Below are 14,297 nucleotides of genomic sequence, written 5' to 3'. Positions count from 1 at the left end.
TTTAATCATATAAAATGTTATAGTAGATAAAAAAGTAAAGTAGTAATGACTGAGAAAAGCAAGGAAGTCATTGTCTTGACTAGAAATATAGACTCATCGTCCATTCAAATGTGCATATAACTATAATATTTTATTATAGTTCTTGGTTTAGTTTCCTCTTGTACACATTTTGTCTATCACATTTACATTTTCTTTATAATTGTAAGTAAAAAAATTTAAACAGCACATCCATAGTTAATCTTTTCAGAATTCAAGGTTTTTTTTTTTTTAACTGACAGGAGTGATGATCAGTGGGTTTGAGTTTTCAACTTCATCATTATCGCCTGGGCTAAAACATGGATAGAGTTTGTCAGTGAAAGTCTGACCACTGTAAGAGTAGATATGAGATCTGGACTCCACATCATAAAAAGAGACCAGACCCTCCTCATAATCCACAAACACACCAACCTTCTCAGGGTTCAATCTCTGAGGGAACATAACTGGTGGATTATCACAAACTACATTTAGATCCTCATTAATCTGCACCAGAATCCAGACTCCATCCTCAGGACTCGGCAAACTGTCAGTCTCCTCCTTCCTGTTAACTGATTCTCTGGCCACTCCTAAAGCCCACTCAGTCTTTCCCTTCACCTGCACCTCATAGTAAAATCTCCCTGAACTGAATCCCTGGTTTGCCAGAACACAATCCTCATCAAATATCTTTGGGTTTTCTGGGACGTCCTGCTTAATGCCTCCACAACTGACTTGTTTTCCATCATCAGACAGGATGAGATATGGATCCGCTGTATCAGGATCCAGAGTCAAATCCACTGAAAGAGATCAGACATTTCAGATGTACAGCATATAATACAGATTAACAAAGTATTGTGAGTGTATTGAAGAAAATGGAGTCAGTCACACTGTACCTGCAAACTTCTGCACAAACTTCAACCCTGTGGACACAGATGACAATATAATGATGAATTATTTATAGCAATAGTTTCAGGTTAACAGTGAGTTTCTCTCTACTGGCAGCATCAGTGGCATGTAAATGTTGCTCGCCCCTTCGTTTGTAAAACGAAATTCAGAATGTGTTTACAGTAAATATACTTTTTAGGATTTAATAAATAGGATTTAAGTGAAGAAATTTGAAGCTTGTATATTTATCAAAGCTCTATTATCAACAATTCAGTAAAATGTGTCATTATAGTTTGTATACAGATATTTACACATTCTGTTCTAGTATTTCAAGCAAAACTGCTTTAAATGGTCATGAGTTAAAGTTTATATATGACAGGATTAGTTGTTTAATGATTCTATTTTTGAAACAGTGAGATCCTTTACAAACTGAGACTAAATATAGTTTCTGCTGATCACCAGCATGACAGATTTAACCCAGAATATTCCTTGAAAATAATATTTTCTTAGTTACTGCCAAAAAAAAAAATCTATACACTGTTGTGGCGAAGGGGCGCGTGGTTCAGCGAGGTCTGGAGCGGGAGAGAGAGTCGGGAGAGTAGTGGTAACCTGGTCAGTTGCAAAATGACAAACACCTGTGTCTTGTTGCCATAATTGGCATGGAGAGACCGGATAAGAGCCACTGGGAAACGGGAAGTAAATGAGAGAGACTGGACTAAGGAGGACCAGATGGTAGCTTGCCCTGGGGTTGGTGAATCCTTGCATCTCTCTCTCTCTCTCTCTCTCTCTCTCTCTCTCTCTCTCTCTCTCTCTCTCTCTCTCTCTCTCTCTCTCTCTCTCTCTCTCTCTCTCTCTCTCTCTCTCTCTCTCACACCTTCCCAAAGGGTTGGGTCGTCAGGCTCATGAACCTCCAGCTGGCCAGAACTATACTTTAGCTTATTCACCGTATCCCCCAGAGTTAGATAAGTCCATAAGACCTTTTTCATCTCCATGCCTGCTGTAAGTCTGTTTGACGCACCCACCACTAGCCTAGCTTAGCGAAATTCAGCATATGCTGGACCTGAGATTAAAACCCCACACTTTGGGGCAGCTCTGTATGGAGAATTTGTTACAGGCCCAGGACAAACAGTGTCAGCTGGGAACCAGACTGCGTGAATTTTCACCGGGAGATAAAGTACTTGTATTGCTCCCTACGTCTAGTTCGAAATTACTCGTCAAGTGTCAAGGACCCTTTGAGGTCACATGGTGAGGAACACCCTAACCCCAATCTCAATTATGAGGTTAGTTGAACAGACAGGAGCAGGGCACGTCAAATATATCACCTCAGCCTTCTTAAAAAAATGGAGTGAGGCGGAGTCAGTGATGCCAGCGATGGAGGGGAGGAAGATCTCAAGCCAGAAGTGAGCACCAAAATCCAATCTCTTGCTCTTTCCCCAGGAGGAGATCACCTCTTGCCCTCGCAGCTCACTGATGTAGCAAGGTTGCGAGTAGAATTTGCAGACGTGTTCTCGCCCCTGCCTGGTCAAATGAACCTGATTCAGCACCATATTGAGATCGAGCCAGGCGTGGTGGTACGCAGCCGGCCATATCGTCTACCTGAACACAAAGAAGGATGGTTCAGACTGAATTAGAGACGATTCTAGACATGGGAGTAATAGAAGAATCCTACAGTAATTGGTCATATGGAGCATCTGTGTGCTGTTCTGAGAGCGCTAAGGGTGGCCGGCCTGATGGTCCACCAGAAGAAGTGTGTGGTTAGCTGTGTGGAGGTCAGGTATCTGGGCTTCCACTTGGGTCATGGACAGGTGTGTCCCCAAATTAGTAAGACTGCAGCAGTTGCAACCTGCCCGAGACCCAAGACCAAACAGGAGGTAAGGCAGTTCCTGGGGCTGGTGGGATATTACAGAAGATTTGTGCCTAATTATTCAGACCTCACCAGCCGCTGACTGACTTGACTAAAAGGAAGCACCAGATCCACTCCAGTGGACGGAGCAGTGTCAGCAGGCTTTCAACCAAGTAAAGGCTGCTCTGTGTGGCAGGCCACTATTACATTCTCCTGATTTTTCTCCTCCTGACTGACTCGTCGGACAGAGGGCTTGGAGAGGCCAGTGCTGTACATCAGTAACAAGCCCTCAAAGAGAGAGACAAAGTACAGCTTTAGCAATTAGATGGCCCATAGATGGCAATCCGCTATTATCTCCTGGGAAGGAATTCTCCCTCTGTTTGGACCATGCACCCTTGCAGTGGCTCCAGCGCATGAAGGATACCAACGCATGGATCACACGTTGGTGTCTGGCATTACAGCCCTTTAAATTCAGGGTGGTCCACAGGCCGGGGGTACAGATTCCTATCCAGGAATGTGGAGCCTGAGTTGGGCAGTTGGGGGTATGTGGCGAGGGGCACGTGGTTCAGTGAGGTCTGCAGCGGGAGAGAGAGTCAGGAGATGAGCAGTGAGTAAGTAGGTCAAGTGCAAAATGACAAACACCTGTGTCTTGTTGCAGTAATTGACACGGAGAGACCGGATGAGAGCCAAAGGGAAACGGGAAGTAATGAGAGAACCTGGACTGAGGAGTTGTGCTGTTTGAACTTGTGATACTGCTTGAGAAACTGCTGTCACTTTGTTCAGAAGTTTGTTGAGAGAGCAGAGAGCACAAGTTTTGGTTTAGTTTCATTTGTGGAAATAATAAAAAGCACAAGCCTCAGTAAGCCAACCCAGCCTTCTTCCTTCCTCACTCTGAACTTTATCGTGACTGTAATTAAAATTCACATACCAGTTTGATTGAGTTTTTCATTCAGTGTCTCTTGAGTTTTCTTCAGATGAGTCAGGGCTCTATACAGAGAGTTCACATTCACATCAGAGTCAATCCTGATCTCAGTCCAGTTCTTGGTGTGTGGACGACTGTCCAGGGATGAGCACATCTACAGCAGGAGAGACAATTATTTTATTATTGTTATTTTTTTTTAAATTTGACATTATTACTGTTTCGTTCTGTTTAATTTCGAAAGACCGGTCCTGTAATATTGTACATTATGACAGATGTTGACAGACCTGTATGAGATGGAGATGATCGTCAGTGTGTGAGAGCTGCTCCAGCTCAGTGTTTCTCCTCTTCAGCTCAGTGATTTCCTGATGCAGCTCTTTAATGAGATCTTCAGCCTGTTTCTCTGCTGCTCTCTGCTGTTCCTCCATCATCTTCAGCAGATCAGACTGATATCTCTCAATGGAGCGGATCAGATCAGTGAAGATCTCAACACTGGAGGATCTCTCTTTATCTGTTTTTCTCTATAAAATAAATGAGCAGATTAAATATAATATATAAATATATAATATAAATAAAATATTTTCAGGCATGAAAATATGTTCTCAGACAATCTGCTTTTATCATGATAAGCAATTCTCTCTGTAGTTAAAACATTAAAACATGTCACAGGAAAAAGCATCGCACCCACTACAAATATTTATATTTATTGAATATAAAAAATGTTGTAACTTCTCAGTAATGATTTCATGTAATTTAAGTGTTTCAATCTTTTATTTATTTAAACTGTTATTGTGAACATGCACTGTATTAATGATTAGGACTCATAATGAAGGCTTACGGTTTTACTTTATCTGCCATTAGATAAATATGCTTCAGTTTCACTAAACGGCCCATCGCGCTGGTACGGACATTTAAGAATGGATGGATATTTGCTTCAAGTGACAGGCTTGGTGAGTGAAATTTAATTTATATTGTATTTCTGTATATGTATAATTTTCTTTAGATTTTCTGTCTAAAAGTGACCAAAAAGACATTTAACTCCAGCTCACCATCGGTGTCGCCAAACTGCTCCATCTCCAAAATGTTCGTACGCATGGGTCAGAGTTTGCGTGCTGGTGCGTCAAGTTTTCCCATCAAGTTTGTTTTTATAAATCACACATGCGTTGGAAGTGCTCTTTCAGGGCCTGTTTTGTGTGTACGCAACGGTTATAAATGAGGCCTCAGATCTTCAAAATCCCCTTCTGCCATATCATCTACCGGGATTCGGCTTTTGCTTTCTACAGTCGGCATTCATTATGTTTACATTATTACATTATTTGACACTGACACGTACGTGCCAGCTTTGCAGGTCATGCATTTTGCTTCACACGGATCCCGACCGAGACGAAAACACACATCAACCGATCACTTGTTTAGCGTTCATGTAAACACTACATTCAGATTCACCAATCGGAATGAATTCAGTCCGATTGAAACAAAAGGTGTTCATGTAAACATAATGAATGGTGACTGTTAGAGATGCGCGGATGGGCTATTATTTCATCCGCAACCGCATCACAAAACTCATCATCCGTCCGCCATCCAGCCGCACCAACGTTTTTGACCGATTTTCAAAACCGCACCCGCCCGCCATCCGCTGATTGCTGTATACGTAATATTTTTCATTTGATTGGTTCACCCGCCCGAATTGAATTAAAATATTATTTTTCGTCACGTCATCCGCCCGATCCGCGGTTTATCCGCGGGGTCCGCGGCTGTAACTGCCAACCGCGCATCTCTAGTGACTGTAAAAAGCAAAAGCCAAATCCCGGACATTTTGGGCAATCTTGAAATCCCGGCCGGATATGTCCGGGAAAAAGAGGACATATGGTCACCCCTACTACTCAGCTTTCGCCACAGAGCAAGAGACTGTTAGCTTAGCTTAAAAAAAAAGATGGCTGACAATATTTGGACATTCTGTGAGTGAGATCCCACCCTCTATGGGCAGGTTGAAAACATGCGGAACGAGCTCCTACTACTGGCTGTAGTCTCTCGCCTCTGGACAAAAAAGCCTCTGACATAGGCGTCGATTTCGGTGGGGACGGTGGGAGTCATTTTGTACCCACCACTTTTTTGGTATTAAGTGTTACATATTACTCATGTAGCCTACATATTATTATACATATTATTGCTCATCATAACCACTTAAAACTGTCAAAATATCTAACCAGAAATTTGGTGATCACGTACTGATCATTGTTTATGTAGCCTTTTTGTACTGTTTATGTACATTAAACAGTTAAGCTTTTTCCTACAAGCCTTAAAAGCTTAATGTCAGATAACTTTCCATAATAATTGGACTTTGGGTTCGATTTTTTTATAGTTTTCAGTGGTTATGAGGAGCAATATGAGTGATCGTTGTTTAGGTACATTAGCGGTCCCCAACCTTTTTTGCGCCACGGACCGGTTTAATATCAGACAATATTTTCAAGGACCGGCCTTTAAGGTGTGGCGGATAAATACAACAAAATAAAATGATATGACCTGCATAAAAACTGGGGTATTTTTAAAATATAATAATAAACGTGAATCCAATGTGTAGGCCTACTGGCAACTTTATTAGCAGCGCATCCGTGTCGTGATTATCTATTTTCTAATATATTTACTTCTTATTTATTAAATCCAGGCAATTGGTTGATGAAACATTAATTCAAATTAAGATACAATTAATACAAAACAAAATAAAATTTAAAGACAGGCTTTGTGCTTTCTGTTTGAGGTCTCTGTGAAAGTTTTAAAGCAGTCTTTTAGTGCCGCTTTCAGAGCACTCACGTCCGTAACGTAGAACTGTCCCGTCTGTAACATTGTTTTTGTTTTTTTGAAATACATTTCTAAATAAATGCGACTTATAGTCCAGTGCGACTTAGGTTTAGGATTTTTGTGTCATCTGAGTTTTTTTTTCCAGACACACAATACAGAAATCTCTCGTCTCAGGGAGACATGAGGGAGGGAAGCACGGTCATTCCAAAATACTACCGGTTTCTACTGATACAAAGCTTAATGCTAATCAGTGAAGTATCCCTTTAAGGGTTATTATGTATTTACATGTTTAAAGGAATAGTAAAAAAAAAAAAAAAAAAAACATCTACAGGCCTCATGTCACTTTTAAATTTATTTAATTGAGCACCTTTATTAAGCAGATTGACATGTTATAATGCAATATTAATGTAGCATTTTTACTTCCACTCACTTTTCTCAGCTCTACTGAGTTCTGGATCTCTTGAATCTTCTTCATTCTGTCCTGGATCATCTGATAAACGTCTGTCTGTGTCTGATCCAGCTGATGAGACACACAGAGAAACACACAGGTATAGATTCCATATTAATTTCATATTAGTCATTTGAATAATTATTTTGAAAACTATTTAATGACTTCAAAATTTTGTTTGGTGGCTTTTAGGTCATGTCTCTAAGCTGTGTACTCTTGAAAGTTGACAAAATTAACTTTTGGCATATATACAAATTTAAGATGTATAATCTTTCTTTTCTGCAAAACACCATTTCTAGACTCTTCTTGCACTGCTTGTCCAATCAAACTGGCTGAAATAAAAGTTACGAGCCCTTCAACATGACCTGCACCAACATCAACATAGGAAAACTGCATTTCAAACTGTGTTTAAGGAGTTTAGTTTGCATCTCTTTACCTTCTTCTCTCGACTCTCCTCCTCTATAGGAACAGTGTTGTGAGTCCTGTGATCAGCGGAGGACGTCATGACTGACAAAACAATGAAGAGAAGTAAGAGAGCAGTTTTGATAATACTAATACTCAAAGAATACTATGTATTTCTCCACTGTCGGCCCTTCAAAAGTAGCTGAGAAAATATTTCTTCTCCAAGTGACATAAATCACACATATCTCACTGTATCTGAGATCCACGGCTCATACAGCAAAAGTAAAGGAAAAGTGTTTGGGACTGTGTGAACTCTCTTTCCAGTTCAGCTCCGGTTATGTGTGGCGTTGTATTATTTCAGCTCCAAACATAAAATGATCTTGTTTTGATGGCTTTATGGACGAGGATTTATTTGAATTTCAGGTTTTTGAAGGGGAAATGCACAAGTTAGACCAGTTTACAAGACTTCTCACTTTTAACTAACTATTAACTATGACTTTCGCCTCAACAAACTCCTAATTACTGCTTATTAATAGTTAGTAAGGTATTGGGTAGGATTATAATATGGTCTTGCACAATAAAGGCATTATTATGTGCTTTATAAGTCCTAATAAACAGCCAATATCCTAGTAATATACATGCTAATGCATATTTAACAGTGAGAATTGGACTAAAGTGTAACTAAAGTGTTATCATACATAAATATACATATAAATAAATGTTTCAGACTCTTTCACACAGCAGACTGATCTCAGGTAAGTTAAATGATACACTATCAGACTTCTGTATGACATAACTATACTAAAATGATTAATAAAATGAACATTTACTTGAAATGCAATAGTTAGACGATAAAGCATTTGAGTAACAGTTTTTTCCTCTGAAATGTGATGATTTTTACTAACCTTTAGCTTTAAATGAGTGTGAGAGAAACGAGTGTTATTGAAGTGCTGCTCTGTGTTGTCTGAGGATGCAGTCGTCATGGTAACTCTCAAACTCTCAACTGCCAATCAGAATTTAGAAAATGCAGCTTAATTCCCTGCAATACACACTCATTAAAACACCTTAATGTAATAAAAACACCTTATAAAATACAAGTAAATACTAGTTACACATGCAAACATCAAATAATATACCGTATATACAAATAACTTGTATTTGTATCTTGTGACCCAAATTCAATGTGGCGGGTGACCACATTGAATTTGGGTCACAAGATACAAATACAAGTTATTTGTTACTAGTATTTACATACTTTTTCGTGATATGTGTCTGCTACAGTGGTGTGAACCTTTTGGTGTCAAAAGGATTAAAAATGCAGATTTATTTTTTACAGCCATATTTGATTTACCAAGGGGGCAAACACTTTTTCACACCACTGTATGTCAGAAACTGTTACAAGAGTTGCTTTTAAAGTCACTTTTCTATAGTTTTATTTCCTCATCTGTGTAAAACTCTTGTAAACGCTGTTTTTTTAACAATTATATATTAATGAAGGGCTGCTATTTTGATTGTCTGCCATTTATTTCATGTTTTATTAAGAAAGAAACATGTTAATCCTCATCCTTCCCAATATTCTCCTTCAATCAATGTGCAAATTAAAGGCTATAAAACAAATATAAATGTACGAATGTAGCCTATGCTATACATTATATACATATATATACATATATATATATATATATAAAAAGCATGTTTTTCATTACTGTTATAACTTGACAGAGTAGATTTAGCCAATGGACATTGGCGTGCGTGAATTACATCACATGCTCCGCTCCCACAGCGCGGGTATAAATACGGAAGTGGATGCACGCACCCGTTGTCTATCGCTTCGGAGCCGATCGGTCTTTATGTCGATGTGTTTGAAGAGAGGTGTTGTATTACAAGGGGAAGTCTTTCCCAGTGTTGGTGATTATAGCACATGTCAGCGGTGATAGTGAGCTTTCTAAGCTCTCAACTGCTGTTTTAACAGCAAAGCAAATTTTCTTGTTTGAGTTTGTTTGTCTGACGGTTGGTCGGTTGAGGGCGAGGAGAGTGAGTGCTTCACTGATACAGGTTCTATCCCTGTCAGTGTTGCCGCGATTATTCCCCTGCGTGTGCTCCGGCTCTGGTGAGAGTTTTTCATTTCCTGAAAGAGCAACACGGGTGAGTTAGCGTCTTTTTCAAGATGTCATTCCACCCATGTGTTTCTGGATGTGGTCGTTGCCTGTCCCCCTGTGACGGTCACAATTGTTGCATCATGTGTTTGGGCTCACAGCACGCTGAAGCAGCTTTTGTGGATAGTTTATGTTCTCATTGCGGGTCTAGATCTTGTCACAGTTGTTAGATCCGTTGTCTCACTCATGTCTTGTGTCTGTGTATATGTGTGGGTGTGTCTCGTTTGCGCTGATTGTTTCATGTGGGCGTTACCATCTAGCCAGCCTACTTAATGCCTTGTCTTTCGTCTTGTGTTTGTCAGATCGTTGTCTAGCTTTCCATGTCTGTGCCTGTTCCTGTGTTCCTCGTGTTTCCCGTATTCACTGGATTCTGGATTGCTTCACTCACGGTCTCATCACTTCACTTCACTTAGCACTCTTCAGGATCGTCCATCTCAGTCCCTTCGTCACCGCTCTCCTGCTGTCTGCAACGTGTGATCGACTGACTACCACCTGATGTCCGTGGTTTCCTGAGTTTCCTCCTGAGTGAACATTTACCTTCCTGAGTTTCTTCCTGAGTGAACTTTGTTCTAATAAACCATCATTTTACTTGCAATTGCTTCCGTCTGTATTTTAACGTTACAGATCTAGACTCGCCTTCATTCGCGAAGGTGAAGTCCCCATTTTTACACTTCACCCTCAGGTGCCGTGTGATTTGGGTGATTGTAGAATAGTGACGGAGATTCTGCCCGGTAACCATTCCCTGTGGACTCCTCACGATTCGATCACACCGATACCAATGGATTCCTTTGTTGAGCGCGCTGGCCTGTCTGTAATGGATGGGCCAGAGGTTCCATTGGAAATTCCCCAGGAGGATAGGATGCTGATTGCAACATCGGAGGGTGAGCTGGGCTCTGGAGATGATGACTCAGTGGCGTTGTCTCCTTCAGGGAGTTCAAGGTTGCCTGAGCTGGATCCACAGTTATCAGCTATGCTGAAACGGGCCGCCGCGGCTGTCGGGCTCGACTGGAACCCTCCACCGTGTCCCGCTCAGTCACGGTTGGATGATTGGTTTCTCGGGGCGGGCCGTGCTGGTTCTCAGCCTGCCGCCCCAGTGCTTTTCTTTCCCGAGGTGCATGGAGAGCTGACTAGATCAAGGATGGCACCTTTTATAGCTGGAAATGATCTGGGTAGTTTCTCCCCCCTCACTACCCTTGAAGGAGGAGCAGTGAGAGGTTACGTGGCTGTCCTTCCAGTGGAGCTATCTGTTGCGGCACACCTGTGTCCAGCGGCCGCTGCATCTGGCTCGGGGGAGCCTCGTTTCCCCTCGCGGGCCTGTGAGTTTTCGTCTGTTCTTATGGACGGAGCTTATAGAGCTTACGGGCAAGCTGCTTCCTCTCTGCATGCCATGGCAGGGCAAGCTTCATTAGCTGGCATTGAGTGCGTTTGAGGACCCAGTCACGCCTTCTCACGCATTCTCTGCCACCACCTAGAGACAGGTGTTTACAACACAGATCCTGCTTTGGGCCGCCTTCGGGCCTTCTGAGCTGGGTCCCTGTCTTTAACCCACTGCCTCACTCTGAGTATGTCTTGATACATTGGGCCCCCTGTGTTGGTCCGTTGCAGCACTGAAAAGTGTTCCCGATCGACTCGGTTCTTGTATCATCAGACTCTGCTAAAGACGATTCAGTTCGTCCGGCACCCGCCCATGTGCAGCGCTATTTGTTACACTACTGTGTTCAGATTGTGCTGCCGTGTGTGCGGTCATCGCTTCCTACTTGTGAAGGTTGCGATCGAGCCGTTCCTCCAGCCGATATGAAAGCAGGTTTCTAAGTGAGGTCTGTTCTTCATTGTACTCAAACTATAGTGAGTTAGACCATTTAGGGGTCTTCTTCCACTTTAAAAATTCCGGCCTGCTCAATCGTGCCGCACCGATGGTCTCACGATAGCCTGTTGCCGAAGAGAGTGGAGACTCCATCCCCAGGTGTTCCAGCTGTCACGGATATTTTCGGGGCCGCACAGTTACATATGTTGCCATTCTGATTTGTTTCCAAAAAAAAGAAAAAGAAAAAAAAAAGAGAATTTTGCTAGTTGTTTACTCCCTTAAACACGAGACACTGGCTCACAGCTGACGCCAGGGTCTACGCAAGTGCATTTATCCCCAGCGAGCCTTCTTGCACATCACTGTGCCAAGTCAGGTCAGAGGAACAGGTTCTTTAGTTGCCCCGTAATGGCTCAACTAGGAGGCTCAACCTCGTCCCTTAGACAGCCTTCCTGACTCATTACTCTGAAACTCCTCAGGGATGGAGCACCATTGGCACCCGCACCGGGCCAGAGAATCCAGGCCTGTGCGGTGGTTCAGCTATCTACCTCTAAAAGAGCTTAGATATTTTACTTCTGTGAGAGCTCCCTCTAAGAAGAGAGGTTTGCTTACGAGAAGACCCCCGAGAGTGTTCGATCACCTCTGTGCTTCCTTCCTGCAGAGATGGTTCGGAGTGTGGCTGTCCGCTCCACCCTCAAAATGATGTTGCCTTTAAAGCACATCAGGATGCAGTTGAGATATAGGAAGTATGACTTGATCGTCAGGTTCCTGAGCGGTGCAATGAGATGAAATCTTCCTTGCGCCTCTTCTATACCTTCTGGGGACCTATCTCCAGTGCTACTGCACTCAGAGACCTCCCCTGAGTACTACAGGTAGTTGAGTTAAAAGTCTGTTTGTAAAGAAACAGTTCTCTTATTTGCCTACTCTATCGAGAAGGTAGGGGACCTGCACACATTTTCGGTCAACGAATCGTGCCTAGTTTTGGGCCGGCTAACTCTCATTAATTGAGACCCCGGCCTGGATTGTGCCCAAGGTTCCTACCTCTCCCTTAAACGGGACCCGGTGGTGAGCCTGCAAGCTCTGCCCTGGAGGAGGCAGACCCAGCCCTGACTTTTTTCTCTGTTCCTCCCGCTATTGTGGTTATAAAGGACAGAAAGGAGGTTGGCCTACTAAATTAGTGTGGCCATCATCTTGGTGAAATTCCAAGGTCTACCATGCCCACCTGAGTAGTGAGCTCCTCCATAGAGTGAGTGTAGCCCCCGCTTGGGTGTTGACATGAGTGCCTTGCTGAACAGATTAAGAGTTGTGGGCTGGGCGACACCAGCACATTCGCTAAGAGATTAGCCTATGTTTGTCGAGCCGGTTGCTTCAGTAGCTCCCTTCACACGAAGCTAGCTGGCAGGTGGCAGCAAGTAGTGGCGTTTTGGTAGGATCCCAGTCAGTCAACACGTCGACTATGTCAGAGATGTATAAAGTACTAGAGACCCATACTTGAGTAAAAGTACAAGTGCTCTATCAAAAAAGTGACTTGAGTAGAAGTTCTTTAAGCACAACACTTAAGTAGAAGTACTAAAGTATTCAACATTTTTTGAATAAAATTGTTTATTTTAAAATGTACTACTCAAGTACTGAAAGTAAAAGTACAAGTATTGTGTTATGAAGTTATTAAAGAAAACAGTCAAAAGTTTGAACATCATATTGTTTATATTATTTCAAACGTTAAGGACACTCAATTCATTTGGTTGAAGCAGCAGTACAAGGACAGGAATGTACAAGAACACCTTAAAACACTGAGCTTAACTCTTTGTAAACAAAAACAGATCAAATATGTCCCTTCCCCCTTTAAAGCATCCCTCTCTTCTCTTCCCTGCTTGTGCCTTTTTTTCTCCACAGCTTATTGGGTATTATCAGCATGTAACAGCGATCTCTGGAAGCTTTGTTTATGTCAGGGAGTTCCTGGAATGGCTCTTCTTCATGTGTTCCATATATGGACTAAATGTGCATAGGGCACCCTCAGGCTGCCAGTATGGACTGAAAACACAGTACATCAGAGTATCCAGTGGCGCTCATAATGATTACATCGGCCCATTTTGGTTATAATTTCAATAAATATTATTCCTCTCTATAGAAATCTGACGTAAACCTATGAAATCTATCAATATGTGTCAAAATCTGCACATTTTTTCTAGCTAAAAGCCCTGAGGGACGTTGTTTGGTCAAGCGCTGTCATGACGACAGCACAGGAGTTTTTTGTTTTTTCTGAATGGGAGCGGCTGACGCTCATAAATCATATTAAAGGTATCGACTATTTCGTTTGATTCGCTGGGCTAGCTTCATCAAACCTGGTGACAGAGCCATCTACCGCTCTGGCAGTGATAATGTGGGTTTGGAATGATGCGTAACATTTTTATAATTGTAACGAGTAACAATGCAGCACATAAAAAATTTATCGGAGTAAAAGTATTAAGCTCATCGAAAATATGTACTGAAGTAAAAGTGGAAGTAGGAAAAAAAATAATAATACTCTAGTAAAGTACAGATGCAGCCTTTTAGTACTTAGTGAAGTAGTTCTACTTCGTTACTATACATCTCTGCCGCTGACCAGGGCCCACTCGGCTCCTCTTGATGGATGTGAAGATGAAAGTGACAAACTGAGATAATAGTTTTTTTAATAGTTAAGTGACAAATTGCTGATATTGTGGTCCAAGCAAAGTGAAAAACACTGTCATTGTAAAGCATGTGTATTTGCATAATAATTATCAAGCTGTTTAGATTACACTCAATATCAGTTATAGAATTGAACGCTTGTCTTTATTCAGATGATGCACTTATTACAATATAAAACAAGAACCACAATATTTCAGTAATTCAAAAATGTACAGCTGGAGAGGATAGAGAGAAAATGGCTTCAGAGATTTCCTTACAAAATAACATGTTGAAACACTCTACAGGAAGTGCAGTATATTATGTACAATTTATAATATTAAATCATATGTCAACTTCATAGTATATTTTAAAAGCAAAGTATAAAT

At 41.7% G+C, this 14,297-nt stretch overlaps 1 protein-coding gene across 1 annotated transcript; it reads right to left on the bottom strand.

The window, feature by feature from the left end:
• Positions 1 to 267: 267 nt before the first annotated feature.
• On the bottom strand, positions 268 to 7,411 carry LOC311302373 (E3 ubiquitin-protein ligase TRIM21-like; the record flags this gene model as incomplete). The annotated part of the gene is made up of 6 exons (XM_084428190.1): positions 268 to 809; positions 906 to 932; positions 3,669 to 3,816; positions 3,947 to 4,180; positions 6,889 to 6,978; positions 7,343 to 7,411. 6 exons carry the CDS (start codon positions 7,409 to 7,411, stop codon positions 268 to 270), a joined length of 1,110 nt encoding a protein of 369 aa, XP_084284316.1.
• Between the last annotated feature and the right edge of the window lie 6,886 nt (positions 7,412 to 14,297).

The sequence above is a fragment of the Rutilus rutilus genome, assembly GCF_951802725.1.
Source record: "Rutilus rutilus genome assembly, chromosome: 13".
NCBI lineage: Eukaryota > Metazoa > Chordata > Actinopteri > Cypriniformes > Leuciscidae > Rutilus > Rutilus rutilus.
The sequence above is the reverse complement of the archived record's forward strand: the minus strand, read 5'-3'. Positions and strand labels throughout refer to the sequence as shown.